At 47.4% G+C, this 15,703-nt stretch overlaps 8 protein-coding genes across 8 annotated transcripts; 4 read left to right on the plus strand and 4 right to left on the minus strand.

Annotated features, from left to right (window-relative positions):
* Window positions 1–365: 365 nt before the first annotated feature.
* On the plus strand, window positions 366–2,732 carry T310_8086 (uncharacterized protein; the record flags this gene model as incomplete). The annotated part of the gene is made up of 6 exons (XM_013469124.1): window positions 366–960; window positions 1,017–1,130; window positions 1,193–1,454; window positions 1,516–2,301; window positions 2,470–2,506; window positions 2,565–2,732. The coding sequence occupies 6 exons, from the start codon at window positions 366–368 to the stop codon at window positions 2,730–2,732; spliced, it is 1,962 nt and encodes a 653-aa protein (XP_013324578.1).
* A 1,201-nt stretch (window positions 2,733–3,933) lies between these two features.
* On the plus strand, window positions 3,934–4,377 carry T310_8087 (TfdA family oxidoreductase; the record flags this gene model as incomplete). Its single annotated transcript, XM_013469125.1, has 2 exons — window positions 3,934–3,936; window positions 4,000–4,377. The coding sequence occupies 2 exons, from the start codon at window positions 3,934–3,936 to the stop codon at window positions 4,375–4,377; spliced, it is 381 nt and encodes a 126-aa protein (XP_013324579.1).
* Window positions 4,378–4,803: 426 nt separating this feature from the next.
* On the minus strand, window positions 4,804–5,391 carry T310_8088 (uncharacterized protein; the record flags this gene model as incomplete). The annotated part of the gene is made up of 1 exon (XM_013469126.1): window positions 4,804–5,391. One exon carries the CDS (start codon window positions 5,389–5,391, stop codon window positions 4,804–4,806), a length of 588 nt encoding a protein of 195 aa, XP_013324580.1.
* A 2,290-nt stretch (window positions 5,392–7,681) lies between these two features.
* T310_8089 (uncharacterized protein) lies at window positions 7,682–9,064 on the plus strand (the record flags this gene model as incomplete). Its single annotated transcript, XM_013469127.1, has 3 exons — window positions 7,682–8,116; window positions 8,175–8,382; window positions 8,445–9,064. 3 exons carry the CDS (start codon window positions 7,682–7,684, stop codon window positions 9,062–9,064), a joined length of 1,263 nt encoding a protein of 420 aa, XP_013324581.1.
* A 1,207-nt stretch (window positions 9,065–10,271) lies between these two features.
* On the minus strand, window positions 10,272–11,089 carry T310_8090 (uncharacterized protein; the record flags this gene model as incomplete). Its single annotated transcript, XM_013469128.1, has 3 exons — window positions 10,272–10,394; window positions 10,486–10,912; window positions 10,983–11,089. The coding sequence occupies 3 exons, from the start codon at window positions 11,087–11,089 to the stop codon at window positions 10,272–10,274; spliced, it is 657 nt and encodes a 218-aa protein (XP_013324582.1).
* A 395-nt stretch (window positions 11,090–11,484) lies between these two features.
* T310_8091 (Short chain dehydrogenase/reductase family oxidoreductase) lies at window positions 11,485–12,406 on the plus strand (the record flags this gene model as incomplete). Its single annotated transcript, XM_013469129.1, has 2 exons — window positions 11,485–11,775; window positions 11,861–12,406. 2 exons carry the CDS (start codon window positions 11,485–11,487, stop codon window positions 12,404–12,406), a joined length of 837 nt encoding a protein of 278 aa, XP_013324583.1.
* A 1,451-nt stretch (window positions 12,407–13,857) lies between these two features.
* T310_8092 (uncharacterized protein) lies at window positions 13,858–14,567 on the minus strand (the record flags this gene model as incomplete). Its single annotated transcript, XM_013469130.1, has 3 exons — window positions 13,858–14,063; window positions 14,138–14,172; window positions 14,242–14,567. 3 exons carry the CDS (start codon window positions 14,565–14,567, stop codon window positions 13,858–13,860), a joined length of 567 nt encoding a protein of 188 aa, XP_013324584.1.
* Window positions 14,568–14,964: 397 nt separating this feature from the next.
* T310_8093 (Cytochrome P450 oxidoreductase) lies at window positions 14,965–15,508 on the minus strand (the record flags this gene model as incomplete). Its single annotated transcript, XM_013469131.1, has 2 exons — window positions 14,965–15,289; window positions 15,342–15,508. 2 exons carry the CDS (start codon window positions 15,506–15,508, stop codon window positions 14,965–14,967), a joined length of 492 nt encoding a protein of 163 aa, XP_013324585.1.
* Window positions 15,509–15,703: the final 195 nt, after the last annotated feature.

Genomic DNA, 15,703 nt, shown 5'->3' on the forward strand with positions numbered 1-15,703 from the left:
AATAAGATCCTGCCTTCTTGATAACAAGCTTTTTCATTTGGTTGTGTAACGAAAGTACTGGCTGGATTTAAAAGACGCGTCGGCGACTGCCGGAAATTACGCTGATTACTTTGTCTCTGACCAATGGCATATCTATTGGAAATTATGTACTCTCTCTGTTGGGCAGTGAATATACAGCCTTAGCTGACAACATAAAGGAACGAACTGGTGAATTAAATATACTAGAGCAGGAGAAATGTGCATGCAATATGACTCACTTTACCCAGTTCCCTCTGACTTCAATACTTTCTCACCCTCACTATTATGCAGACTACCATCTTTCCGAGACATTGGAGGCTGTCTAGCAAGTAGACTGCTCACAGAATATGGATTCAGTTCTGACATCGCTTGCCATCTTTCTTGCCGTTCTCGTCACAGCAGCACAAGGACTCACCAATGTTAATTACTGCCCACTGCTAGGACCGGCGTATCCGGCTCCAACCAACCTGTCAACCAGTGCAGCCTTTGCCACGGCCAAAGCAAACATCACCAACGTGCTTACCAACTATGCACAACCAGGAAGAAACTCCTCAGCAACTGGTTCAGTCTTCTTTGATGCCAATAAGACGTCCTTCACCGTCGAGGTCTTCTCTGTCAACGAGCCCGAACCTCTGTTCCAGTACTACTACACGGCGCCATCTCTAGCCAATGCTACCAGTGGCGTCAAGACAGTAGACGAGAATAGCGTCTTTCGGATTGGCAGTCTCTCCAAACTATGGACTGTCCTCCTTTACCTCATCGAGGCCCGTGACGAAGGGAGCTTCAATGACCCAGTCACCAAATATATCACCGAACTGCGCGTCGCTGCAGCAGACATTACAGGAAATGCAACGGAAAGGCAGGATCCGATTGACTTTGTGCGCTGGGAGGAGGTGACGATTGGGGAGTTGGCGAGCCAGCTGGCTGGAGTGGCCCGAGACTGTTCGTAGTCCCTAGTCCTTTGCTTCCCAGTCCATTGCTGAAATCTTCTTCTGCAGACGCTTTTTTCGATACATCACTTCCAGGTTCAGGTTCGACAATACCTGGTTTGCCGCCACTTGCACCGTCCGAAATCCCGCCGTGCAGTGGTGTGACGCCGTGCGACAGGGCTCGTATGTTCTATCCATGAATGAATCCATCAGACCATACAAACTAACTGGAAAACTGAACGTAGAGTTCTTTCAGGGGTTGCTCAAAAGACATCCGGTGGTCCCCACCTCATCGACTCCCATCTATTCGAACGCGGCGTTTCAAATCCTGGGATACGTTCTTGAGGACATCGCCAATCAGACCTATGCTTCGATTCTGTTGGAGGATATTATCCGGCCGCTCAACCTGAGCCGCTCCAGTTATACCACCCCAGACGACAAGTATGGGGTCATCCCTATTAATGACACTGCCAGCGGATGGAATCTAGACCTCGGGGATGAAGGGCCGTAAGTTTTGTTGTTCCTAGAAATTTCAGGCAGTTCATACTTTTGCTCACATCCTCTCCAGTGCAGGATCTATCTACTCGTCCACCAAGGATATGTCGACCCTGGGCCGCGCCATCCTAAGCAATACCCTGCTCCCTCCCGCCCTGACGAGACGGTGGATGAAGCCTGCGACCTATTCGACTTCCTTGGGCGCCGGGGTAGGAGCTCCATGGGAGATTTTCTCCTTCCAAGAAAGCGGCCGCACGGTCGACCTATACACCAAGAGCGGCGATGTAGGAGTGTACGCGGCTATTACAGCCCTGATCCCGGATTATAACGTTGGCTTCACCATCCTCGCTGCGGGAGGGGACTCGACATCCATCCCGTTAATCTTCTCGGACATCATCGCCGCCAATATCATTCCAGCCCTCGAGCAAGCAGGCAAGGAAGAGGCAAACCGGTCCTTCAGTGGAACATACGCCGTGACGTCCGGGCTCAATTCATCTATCACCATCACCGTGGACGATGGACCGGGGCTGAACGTTGACCGGTGGATCAGCAACTCGACCGATATGTTCGCTTCGTTGGCGGTGCCGTATGGTGTTACGTCAGCAAAGGATCTGAGCATTCGACTCTATCCGACCGGACTGCAAGACCCATCATCATCCCGAATCTCGTTCCGAGCCGTCATCCAGCCTCTTTCGTCGGGGGGTATCGGACCGTTTACGCAAGCGTGCTTCACCTGGGCGGAGGTGGATGGCCTGGTCTACGGCAGTGTTGGCGTCGATGAATTTCTCTTCGAGTTGAATGCGACAGGCAATGCGGTCAGTGTCTCGCCACGGGCGTTGCGAGTGACTCTGCCGAAGGTGTAGGTTCGATTTTAGGAAACATATGAAACAGTTGGAGTAATACAAGCTATGTCTTAGCACAGGAATAAATAGCCGGCTGCAATAAAACACGATCCAATGACACATGCTGTGCAATGAAAGTCGTGAGTATTAAATAATGTCTCACTATAACAATACTGACATCCTAGTTTTATAATAATGATGACCCGGGGAGCAGGAAGAAAGGTTATAATCTGAACCATTTGTACATACATACAATAAACTATAAACTATAGACCTATAGGACCATTTTAGTATATCTAACCTCGCTCTTGCGGCCCGTCACCGCCCACTGGCGACGGTGATCCCATTGCCCGACGGGGCTTACCCCGACCGGTTCGATACAGCAATTTATGCAGGTGGCGAATGCTCGAGCGTGTCTGGCGGTGTCCATTTAGAAACAAACAACTGACTTGTAAACCAATGGTCGGTGTCATAGATGTGACAAGCCGTAAGGGATGCGAAATGGGTTGCTATAAGACATGATGATAATGTGAGCTATTTCGCTTCAAATATTTGCTGAATGAATGAAATCTACTCTGCTCACTTACCTTGTTTACGCACTTCACCCACGATAAAACGGATGAATTTCACTTTGTCTGTGTCCAGCTCAGCGATTTGGCCACTTCTCTCGGAACCTCGGGCAAGCTCCAGTCCAGCTCAAAGGGCGCCTGGCCTTTGTTCAGGTAGTGGAAATGAGCCAGGATTGTCTTCGCACCGGCGTGGATGCTACGAACAAGACTCATGTTGGAGTACCGAACCTAGAGTCACGTTAGCGTCGTTCTTGGTGACCTTTTCTTCTCTAAGAAAGGATTCCTACAGGTGCATTCCGCCTCAAAGCAAAATTTCTCTGTTGTTTCATAAGAAGCTCGTAGCTGTGCAGCTGGATGAAGCTCGACAGAAAAATTACAAGCCAGTTAGTCGGCTTCTTTTGAAGCGTTAGTCGTTGGAGCTCTCGGAGAACTCGTCCTCGAAGAGGCAGGAGCAGTCGTTGTACAATAATGGCAGACATTTGATAGTCGATGATGGGTGAAAATGTCAGTGGGATATTGCCTGCACCGTCTGCTGCGAGGCCAAGTGTCTCTGTTCCGGTAAAACGCCAGCCGCCTTCAATGAAGCGTGCAGTGACCCATAATTGAAGGACGTCTTGGAGGAGATTTGTCTACTCGATGGTGTCGGGAGGTGGTCAAGTCATTCGCATAGGGCCAAGAGCAAAAAAAGAAAAAAGAGAAATAAAGAAAAGAAAAACCAACATTCACTTGATTCCTGATCGTAAACGCCATCTTGAAGATAAGCGTGGTAATCGGCTCTGACTGATCCACTTTTTTGAGTGAAGTAGTCACGAAGCCTCTTCGAGACAAATTGTCGGATTTCTTGCTCGGCCTCGTCGAGGTTGACTAGCCCATAAGGATGCTTGAACATACTCTGCGCAGATGGAGGTATATTATCCGATTCCAAATTTGCTGGAGAAAAGCTGTGGACAGAGTTGTAGAGGTGCCCCGTATCCCTGAGTGAGCTCAATGACGTTGGAGCTGTTCCAGGACCTGATCGGGTTCAGGATGGTGAAATCCGGATCCAGCATCTTGTAGGGCTTGGAAGTGAGGGGATCAACCATGGTACGGAAGAGAACCACGTCTGGGTGCATGATACGTAGGTGTACTGAAAACGAGCGAAGAAAGATTCTTCACTCCACTCCATTCAAGAATAATGCAAACTGGCTGAACTCCCTTGAGATCGATCTACGTGCTGGAGACATGTTGTTCCTGAACAACTTTGCCATCCTGCACAGTCGAAAGTCATTCACCGACAGCGCCGACAGCAAACGCTACCTGATGCGCCTGTGGCTGCATAACCCGGAGAAATCATGGGACTTGCCAAAATCTCTGTGGCTGCCGTGGGATCCTATATTTGCGCCACTCCGTGAGGTTCGCAATTATTGGGATCATGACCCGTTTGGGATGGAGCGAGACTCTCCTGACTCAGAGCGTGATAGCCCAGAGCCTAATAGCCCTCCTCCTCAACCTCCTGTGGTGGTATTTTCCACGAGTTGCGGTTAGGTTTGACAGTCAGTAGTCACGGATAATGATCAGGGGCCTTGGTGGTCATTCTTCTCTTTCTGTTGGTCCATGTATGCCAGTTTTGAGTCGTGTTCATGCCGGCAACCTCGGAGTCGAGTCATTTTCTTTGATCTCTCAGTGCTTTCTCCCACTCTCCTTCCCTTCTGACTAGCAAGTTTCCAATGCTAGTTTTACCGCTCTTGACATGGAATTAACATCCTTAACGGCTATCCTTACCTATCATGATAATGTTACTTTGAACGATCAAACAGGAACCTCGGTCGCGGTTTTGTAAAAGAAAAAAAAGTTCCAGATTTTTGAATGGGCAGCAGTAGAGTTTAGATAGAAAGGAAACACGATGAGACAAGTAAGCAAACCGAAGCCGACAATCTTGAAGAGTTTTCCATTCACCATGCCCCTGCCACTTTACAATGCTGGCAAGGAAAATCCATTCAAAGTATCCAGTACTTCCCTCAGCGTTGGCCGTCTTAGATAATCTAGTAGTTCCACATCGGTCTCGCGGGCAGTTCCCGTGTCGTATGCTATTTTCGCCAGGACAAACTGCTCTGCTTTAGTCACCTCACGCTGCCAGAACGGCTGAATGGCTTGTTTCGTTTCTTCCAACGTGGCCACCGGTTCGCCATTGACACCGGAACGACCGAGTGGATAGACTTTCCCTCCTCGACGGACGATCCCCATCGGCCCATCCTTCCATTCGCGAGCTCCAGCGGTACAATGTTTGATTAGGTCACGGAGCGGTTCTGGCGTGTGATGAAACTCAGGGAATCTTCGTTCTGCCTCGATCTGGAGGGACCGGCCCAGGATGATGTCTGCATCACCCTCGCCTTCGAAGATACACCACAGCACTTTGCCTAGACAGTATTGCCAGTGTAACTCTGTGACTGGAATGGTTTTCGGCATCTGAACGGCATCTAGCCCCCACATCTCTCGCAACTCCTCCGCTGTGAGCAGCCGTTTTTCGAGTTGGACATTGGCGACGAGCTGGAAGGTCATCTCCCCTATGTAATGCTATAACTTAACTGCGAAACGGCAACTGAAAATGAGAGTTTCCGAAAGAGACAGAAGAACTTTGCCTGCAGGGTTCTTTTTGTATTTATAGATAGCTGAAAGAGCGTCTTTAGCGGATCCAACAAATAATAATCACCGGCGCCTGTCGATTCTAGTTCAAAAGAAAGACCCTAACTTGATCTCAGAAAAAATGCTTCTGGTGCAAGACTATCAACAGATCAATTTCTTCCTCCAAATCTTACATCCAGCATTTATTCCCTTGGGTTTCCGTAAAATAACAGACCTTATAAACAACCGCCGCGCAGTTCTTCCACTCGATGTGACCATCTAATACCTCCTTGCAGTACGTGTGCGAACACAGGATAAGATAACGCAATAGAGGTATAAGATTATTGCAGGTGGCTTGGTGACTTGGCAAAGGACGATTGCTGATCTAAGTGTTGGAACTCCCCGGTATAATCCCCATCACTAATGTTGCGTGACCTAGAGCCCTCCAAAGAATATAGAGAACAATTAATACCGTTTTGTTGATCATATTATCGGCTTTCGCAGCCTGATTACCAACATGACACTTGCTGTAGCTGTGAACATGTCAGGTGCCTCCATGTTAGCCTCACTTCCGCCAGCCGCTCTTCACAGCCCAGCCACGAGGCAGGCGTGGAGATCGACTAGGAACACATAAGTCATTCCCTCAGGATTCCCATTGTATGCTGTCTTGCTTTCAGCGTATCTTGGGGATTTTCATCCCTTCAATAATTGGCCTAGTTAACCTACCATTGCCAGAAATTTCATACACAGTTTTGTTCTTGTCTATTGACACTATTTTTACATATCGGAGAGAGCGATTGTCGTCTGTTAGCCTTGAGCTGTTGTTAGCCTTGCAAATTAGATTCAAACTCTTTCCTGGAGCAGATACGGTCAGAATATAACAGTGAGTTGAGGCTGTAACACTAAATGTGTTGGCTTATGCTTTCCAAGTTTCAGAAGTATGAAGGAAGATAATGGATTATCTTCGGTTTATGTCGCACCTGGCTGAGCTTGGGCTCCTGAGGCAACTGCCGCGCCACGCTGCGAAAGCCAGTGCTGCCAACTTGTCATGCTCTAGGGTGGGTTGGATTGATGTGGAGACAGGCTTGAGCCGACATGATCTGCTACGGGGAAGCGGGAAACCGAGGCTAGCGCTTTGTATACCAACTTTCCATAGCGTAGGATTGTCGGGGATACTGGGGGAATGGTTGAGGAGAGAAAGCCCTCCGACAGGGGCATCGGGCAAGGATTTCTATGATATTCAACCATGGTTCCGCATGGTGATTAACTTCTTTAAACGACAATGGGAAGGGAATGAGCTACTGAGAGGCTTTTCGCTAGGTATACACGGGCGTGGTAAGCAGGGATAGCTCTATTCTATATTACGTCGCGGGTTTCTTTTGTATATATGTTGGGATTTAGTTATCTGTATTACGCGTATCTATTGAAGTTATATTATCGTCGCCTTCCCAGCCTATAATCTCCTTTCCTCGCTAGCTTCCCTACGAAATTTGATGAGACGGGTTGGAACCGGGAAGGGAGAAGGGTGGGAGCATTAGAAGGGCCTCAGACGGCCGAGTCCTTCATACACCGCAAGTTGGAGGCAAAGTTGTAAATGAATGCTCAAGAAGCTGGCATTAGACCAGCCATGGAACTCTTGATTTTGAGGATGTGACTCTGAAGCGGCACCTTATTACACACCCAATGTCTTGATTTAGTTCCAGGACCAGACCAGGTTTCTTTCTTTTTTTTGGGAGGGATGCTGGGAATCCTACCTATAGGTCACAGGGCTTTTGAATAAAGAGGACCGTTTCTTTATTCAATGTGGATACATGGACGGCAGATGTTGACCGGTGTAGTGAGAAAATTGGTTCAAGACAGTCTTTGTTCCATGACCACTGTCTTCTTTATTTTTGTAATTGTAGAGTTGTTTCTTCTTTTGGAAAACAAAAAAAAAGGCCTTCAAACAGGCTCTCTGTCTCATATGCAGCTCTCCCCAGGCTTAGAAGCTTTCTATCGGTATACACAGACCAGTAAGATAAATAAAAGAAGAGAGACAAGAGCAGTATGATTACAAGATATATAACCTCACCCATCTATTACTTGCCATCATAGGCTCTGCTATAGAAGGCCAATGGTATAGATTCCTCTTTTTCATCAGTTGCGGAACAAATCCCCAGGCTTATATTCATCATATTGGCATCTTTGACCAAGGTTCTAGACCCCTCATAGTAACAGCCAAGGGATAATGACAGAGGTCATTGGTGACACAAAAACTCTCTCCCTTTTACCTCCTGCATTTCTGTCGACTCGTGAGAATGGCCAGCAGTCGAGTCATGCGCCAAGGGCCCTGCCACCTACCCTTGTCAAGCGCCAAAGCACTTTCAAGTCCATCATGAAACCAATTCCTCAGGCCCCTCTCTCTGGCACAAAGACCAATCCCGCGTCTGAACCCTCAGACAAACTGATAAAGGCTGACGGGGCTGCTCTCCTTGGTCATGACCAGTGCAAACAAGCAAGGCCTAAGACCGAAGAACTTTTGCAGGTATGCAGAATGGATCCTCAGCAGGATGTCATCAATCACATCCTTGAAGGGGTTGAATCAATTCAGAACCTGAAGAGTGATACTGTGGAGGCTCTGCAAAATGCAATTGTTGGAAGGATGGTAATTGACAAATTCAAGGTATGTGACAAATAATCTCAGGTCAAGGGAAGATTTCAGACTAAATAGAACTCCTAAGGTTAAATTTGAGGAATTTATAATTTGGAGCAACAAAAACGACCTGGGCGGCATTGAATATGATGCCCACCTTGAAAACATCATTATTGAGGCACGACAAGGCCCTGTGCATGGAAAGACAGTTAATGTCATAAGTGACTGGTTTAAAGAGGTAGTGGGCAAGGTTCAAGAGGAAGATAGTGTGAATCTAACAATCTATCAGGACAAAAGTGAGTAACAGATGCCAGGATAATATGATTAATCCAACATAGTTACTAACTTGTTCAACTAGCATTCTGCCTTACCAGCGGCAAATATGAAGGCAGTCTTAAGGCGCCTGACAGTTCTATCACAGAGAATGAATCCTTTCTTCCCTTGATAGCTCTTGAAGTTGCTTTCTCATCCACCAGGAAAGATCTGCTCGAAGATGCAAAGGCCTTGTTGTATGGAACCGACAACATCACTGAGCTGGTTATTGCAATAGACATTAAGGAGCAAAGTGGTGAAAACAACAACAAAGAAGAAGATTTGTGTTGGGGCTTATCAGACCCAGAGATTCTTCAATGTTTCAAGACTAATAATGCCCTTGCTGCTCATATTGTTAGGTGGGATCAGGATCATGGAAACTGTTTACTCGTGGGAACCTTTACGGCTGAGATGTGGTTCTGTACCAGAGAAACATGCCATCCAGACTCAACACAACTCCCCCCTTCTTTATGGACTTATGTATTCTCCCTCAGCAAACCTTTTCAAGAAGGCAAGGTTATCAAAACCTTTCACAGCACTAGGTCCCTCAGCAAAAATTTTTGTCAGAAATTTTGCGAACTTGAAGACAAGCTACCTCTGGAAGCACTGGAGCGTCAATTGAGGGATTCGCTTGAAGATTATCGAAAAGACAGAGCTTTATTTTAGGCGTGCAATAAACGTAAGAGTCTGAAGGAGGCAGGGGTGAGAAGAAAGCAAAGGGAAGACCAAAAGAGAAAACAACAGGACCATCAAGAACTTCATCAAACAGCGCAGGCTCAACAAGCGGAAAAACGGCAGAAGAGATATGAAGAATGAGATTTGGTCCCCAAAAATGGAGGAAGAGGGTAAAACATCAACGTTTCCTATTTCTCTTATTCTAACTTTTTCCCTATGTCTAAAGGTTGAACCACCAACAAAAAAAGATTTTGGTCAGTGTGGCGTTTAAAATTGTTTGGAGATTGTGATTAGTTGGAACTGGTATTCGGTCAACACATGCTCTTCACTTATTAACTAGAGATATCCTATGGGAGATTGTCGTTTTTCTTTTCTTTTCTTTTTTTTTGTTGTCGTTGTTAACACAATTTCTATAGGCGTTTGTATCATAGAATTTTTGAAGCTATCTACAACTTGTCAAGAAGTATCTAGATAGTCGGGTATTTTTGCTCCACTCCATCAACTATTTGAAGACTCAAATGTTCTTCTGTTTGACTCAGTTGTTGTTATATAACCTGCATTGTATGTATAGGATGTATATTGTTGCATTTACTGACTTATATTTTCTGCTATTAGTATTATCTAGCGGTTCACTGTTTTATCTTATTAATAATTGTACTGTTATAGAAATTTCTTCGTCTTCAAACTAGATATTCTAGCTGACCATAAAGAATATGAGCTGAGATAGCTCACCCCATGCTTTATAGGTCTGCCCAGTGAGCAAACAGCAGTACCGGCCCGGGCCTAAAATGGAAAGTCAAAGTCCCAATTGTTTTGCAGAAAAAAAAAACTTCTATATGAATTGAGTCCCTGTTCTCGCAGTAGACTGCACATGTTCCCTTACTTATTTTGTTAAGAGGATCTCCAGCGACTAATTAAAAACTCTCCCGACTACACCTGGCAACCTATAGAACAAAAATTGAACTAGAATTTGAGTGTAAAGCATTTGAAGACTGTGATCATGTCGATCCCTATATTCCACGGCATCGCCCCTAGAACGAAGTCCATGAACTGCTACTCCGTCTACTAGCCATCAAGCATAGACCCTACTTCGTGATAGCTTCACTATGCAGAAGCTCCCATTCCGCGCTTAATTCACTGCTAAGCTATGTTGTTTCCTTATTCAAAAAAAAAGGGTCAACAATCTTTCCGAACCTTTTTATCCGAAGATCTTCTTCAGCTCGACAATATGCCACGGAACCACAAATTCGCCGTAATAGTCATAAAGTGCATCAATGCACTGCTTGAAAGTATCCTTGTTCTCGAAGTCGACGTGGTGAGCCTGTTATTGATTTATTACTAATCTGTCTTCACGCACACAAATTCCCAAAATGGGCTAAACGGAGATAACATAAGGAAATAGGTGGACCTACGTCAACACTCTTCCAGTTAATCAGCAGGATCTGATTCTGCGGGTTCTCCAAGTGGGGGCTAATAAAAAAGCCATCGCATCCAGGTTCATTGTTCAGGATGGGCCGGACGACCTTATCAAACTGTTCGTAGTAACCGGAAACCTTCCCCTCGACCACTTTCGTCCACGCGACTTCAATGGCAGGCGAAGACAGGATACTATCAAAGTGTTGAGTGTCACTCAGCGGGGAGGCGTTAATCTCCGCATGCTGCGTCCAGGTGATCTTGCGACCCTTCAGCGCGGGCTGGATGTGCGTGTTGAATTTGTCATACGCGGCTGACGTGAAAAATCCATGGCTGGAAGCGAGACTGTCCCAAACAAGGAGATAGACTCTCGTGAATCGTTCTTCAAATTTGCGGCCTCGGTAGGCGGCAAGGAGGCCTTTTGCGCTGTTTCGGGCATAAAATGGTCAGTGCTTGTTTTCGAGACCTGATAGTACTACACAATGATATTCGTTACCTCAAGAGAAGTTGAAGTGGCCCATCGATATCGGCATCCAGCTCTTTATCGGCGTGGATGGGCCGGTGAGGAAAGATAATCAGTTGGATGACTTTCTTGCTCTGCATCTTTCGTGGTTGACGTTCCAACAGATTCAATTCTCGTGCCCGAATGTTGATTGCGTCAATTGATAAAAGAGATCCTGAAGATATTCGAGTCTAAGCCAACGGCTACTACGTGATAAAACAATTGCGGAGTTGGACAGCTCTAACGAAGTTTGGGGTTCGGCACGTTTTCGGATCATCACCAGTTGCTACGCAATTGTTCCGTGAAGCCTAAGCCGAGTTATCCGCTACCTGCTATGCATAAAAGGTTAGGGACATGGTGTTATGGAGTGGATGGAAGCTATCTGCATGAAAATAAACGCCGTTGGAAAGTCGTTTCCATAATCCTCCTTGCCCCTTCTCTAACCCCGCCTCTTCTCCCCTTTCCCAGAATCGTGAACTCGGTCACTTTTACTCCAATGTCTACACTATACAAAAACGACGGCTCAGGAAGGCTTCACGGCCGTGTGGCAATCGTCACCGGCTCGTCATCTGGCATGGGCCGAGCCATTGCCCTTGCTCTAGCCCAAGAGGGCGCGTCCGTGGTGTGCTCCGATCTCCGACCAGAAGCATCCGCGAAAGGGTTCGAGCCCGACAAGCACATCCCTACACACGAGGTCATCATTCAGAATGGCGGGCGGAGTGTTTTCCAGAAATGCGACATGGGCAAGACCGACGAGGTCATTGCCCTCGTGAACTTTGCTGTTGAGGTCAGCTTGGCCATAGGCTGGCTCACTTACATTTTCTACAATTTCTTAAGAGTTGGTTATTAACATGGACAACATATGGATATAGCAATACGGAAAGCTCAACATCCTCGTCAACAACGCCGGCCTCTGGCTACCGCTGCGAGAATTCGTCAAAGAGACAGAGGAAATGTGGGACGCGATGCTGAGCATCAACAGTAAGGGTCCCGCGACAGCAATGAGACAGGCCATCAAGCAATTCCTCAAACAACCCGTTGACGAGTCTGGCTCTCGCGGGCGCATCGTCAATATCTCCTCATCGGCGGGTATCACGGCCATCGGAGGCGAAGCAACCTATGCGGCTAGTAAAGCCGCCTTGTCGATGCTGACGCGCAACGTGGCGCTTGATCACGCGAAGGACTACATCAACGTCAATGCTGTGTGCCCTGGCGTCGTGAGAACAGCCTTATCTAGCACCAACTTCAACGACCCGAAGATCATTGCGGAAATGAGAAAGAGCACACCGTGGCCGCGGCTGGGAGAGCCGTCGGACATTGCTAAAGTGGTCGTTTTTCTGTGTTCGGATGACGCGCAGTGGGTGACAGGAGTGAACATCGCGGTTGATGGTGGCTTTACGGTGGGCATCCCATTATAGGGACGCTAGCGGTTGCTCTTCAGTGTCCCCTCAGTGGCTGTTGTATGTATTTACTGTACTCGAATGTAGATGACATCGCTAGGATTTATCCTGCCATGCAGCATGCATGCATTTAGCATAAAGAATGTTGGCGCCTGAGGCTCCAGGCAGATCTTCGGCTCGCATGGGCCACCCCACCAGCGCCTGCGCGCACCTAGTTAGGAGAATCAAGCCGTTCTTAGAGCTCACAGAGCTGTCAAAGAATGAGCAACAACAGAAGAAAACCCTAGAAACCGTCGTGTGACTCAAACTCTAACCGAGCTTGGTAAAAGGAGAGATTTGCGGGGTTGACATCGACACCAGCAACGGAGTGACTTCGGACAATTGAAAGATCAATTAACTAAGGAATTGGTCCGACTTCAATAGTGTTCCCCGCACCTGCGCTTGGTGAGAGTGGGGTATCCCGAATACACCCACGGTAGGTTTTAATTGAACACAATTATACACGTACTTGATTGTCATATATGTCTAACCGCGCTACATCTCAAACAGCCAGACATATATATATATATATATAAAACCTGTATATTATACCTCGTAGGGCGCAAACGACCTAAGACCTTGCGTAGCAAGTAGGCCTGCAAAGCCCCCTCCATATGCTTAGTCAGCTGGCCATTAATCAGCGCCTGCGCCGGCACTAAGCCACCTATATAGGATTTTCTCCCACTTAGGGGCTGCACTCCTTTCTCTCCCCCTGAGCGACCTCGTCTAGTCAATATCAAAGCCATACTGTCTGTATACGAGCCTTCTCTTACTGAGTTCAGCCTTCCATCGCTGACACTAAAACATTCTAGGGGGAAGACCTCGTAGAACCCCCTTCCCTGCGGGGCCAGTTACCTAGGTATATACCTAAATTGTAACACTAAGCAGAAAACAGATGGAAGTCGCATGTTTTGTCATTTAAAAAGCTAACTAATAAGATCGCCAGAATTTGCACCCAATTGGAAGCCAGAGCGCCAACCAATCAGCAGTGTGGTCTTTTTTTTTTACAGTTTTGCCAGTAAATACATTGCTTCGCTACGCTCCGCAAAAATAAAAACCTGTATATTGATATTGACCCTATCGCCCAAATTTCAAAAGGGGTCTGATTTTCACTCCCACTGGGACATGAACTTCAAGGCACCATCCAACTCTCTCTGAATACAAGCCAAATGCTCCTTGCTCCGCGGAGTTACCCTGACGGTAAACGGCAACGGACACAGCAGGATAGCGGAATTGTATGCATTGACATCCAGTGGAATGACATTCCCCGAGACCGGATCGACTGGCTCAGAGATATCGAACGCCCACAGCAGCTTCGCGGTAATCCGCCACATATTCCGCTCGGCGAGGTGGATACCTGGACACATTCGACGGCCGCCGCCGTAGCCGTAGTGATGTAATTACCACAGTTAGAACCCCCTGAAGCAGCGTCATGTGGGAGAGAGAGGGGTAAACTTATCTCGGTTATTGTAGTCAGGACTGACGGCATACTCATTGGCAAGTTTTGGATGGTTCAGGAACCGATCAGGGTTGAACTCGTCGTGGTCGGGGTATATTTTCTCGTTGTGATGCATGGCCCAGATCCCAAGGAAAACAATTGAGCCCTTTGGAATCAGCATGCCCTCGTATTCGTCGTCTGTGTGGAGCAGATTTGGGTTAGCGTTCATGAACTGTCTTAAGTCACGAAAGAAAGAGCAAAAGGCTTCTAACCTTGGGTGACCATGTGCGGCAGACCGGTAGAAGCTCTGGTGGATTAATTAGACAGAACTTCTGTCATAAGTGTCCGGCTATATCTGGAAGGCAGAAAAACATACGTCGGCCTCCATCTCATTCCTTCCTTGACAATACAGTTGATGTAAGGGAGACGGTCAAAGTCCGAGAACAGAGGAGCCCGCTGGGTGCCACAAACCGCATCAATTTCCTTCTGTGCTCGTTTCTGTATCTCAGGGTTTTTAGCCAATGCTAAAATAAGAGTCAGGATTTGATTGGCAGTTGTGTCTGCCCCAGCCTCAAGCAGTTCACCAAAGAGGTTATTAAACGCGTGCTGTGACATGGGCCAACCCTTGGTGCTGTATTCATCTAGTTTGTCATCAATAAAACAGTCTCGCCGGATGCCCTTGGCTCTTCGCTCGTCGACCATGGCTCGGGCTTTGTCCCACATTTCATCCATCATGGCACGGCATTTATTTGCTCGCCTTTTCCAATAGCCAGGGAGATATTTTAGGATGGGAAATTCGTCGATCGGTGGATTCGCTCCGGGCTCTTGTGTCTCCAGCCACTATAGGTGAAGATCCGGTTAGTAAAATTCATCATTGACATTTGCGAAAGGACTGAAGGCCACCGACCAAGTTCATCAGTTCGTAGAAATCCTTGTACCAGAAAGAGTCCAGACTCGCCACTCGCTGGCCCCAGATAATGCTGCTCGCCACGGAGACAGTATATAGTCGGACATAATCAAAGATCCGATCTGGAGCCTTTAAGAGGTTGTTCATAAATATGACCGCTCTGAGGACCTCTCCAAGTCAGCTTGCTGCGCTCTAGAGCATGGAGGCGGGAGTTGTCTGGGGGGTTTCTGACTCAGCCTCTTGAATTCGGAAATGCTTCTCATCCAGACTCTTTGGATTCAGATTACGCGTGACAACAGAACGTTTCTCTCTCCAGGACGGCGTCTGGCATTCTAGGGTCAAATGATCGCCATGGGTGACATAGTTAGAGACGTAGTTAAAGGGCCTGTCGGAGTAGATGCTCCCTCTCTTGTCCAGCAGCTGGTTGGCCGCTCTCCGGTCACACAGCACGACGATTTTCGTCGGGCCGATGGTCAGCGAAAAGATAGGCCCGTACGTGTCGGCCCATTCTTTAAATCTATGATAGTTAGAACAAATCTTTAAAATGGAAAAACTACCTTGCAACTCACTTCTTGCCCAACCCAGTTGTAGGGATTTGGAGAGCATTGCCCAACACCGGAACAGTTGGTGGTCCTGGAGGCATGCGAGGATGGCGTCTCCCTATCCTCAATAGCCTGTAAAGCGAGTAGATCGCCACCGGCAGGAGGAGCAGCAAACTGTAGGATGAAAACAACATCTTGTTATGCTGGTGAACAAAACGTGACTCTTGCGTTGTAGCTCCAGGGCAACATAGCCTGATACTTTAATTCTTGTATCTACTCCCTAGACAGACGTTGACTCGGAGGATCTAGCCATCGGCCCATCATCGGACAAACCACGTCACTGTATTCTCCACGCAGATCACCTACAAAGTCCATCCGAGCAAATGAGT

Source organism: Rasamsonia emersonii, assembly GCF_000968595.1.
Source record: "Rasamsonia emersonii CBS 393.64 chromosome Unknown ctg1118621760648, whole genome shotgun sequence".
Taxonomy (NCBI): domain Eukaryota; kingdom Fungi; phylum Ascomycota; class Eurotiomycetes; order Eurotiales; family Trichocomaceae; genus Rasamsonia; species Rasamsonia emersonii.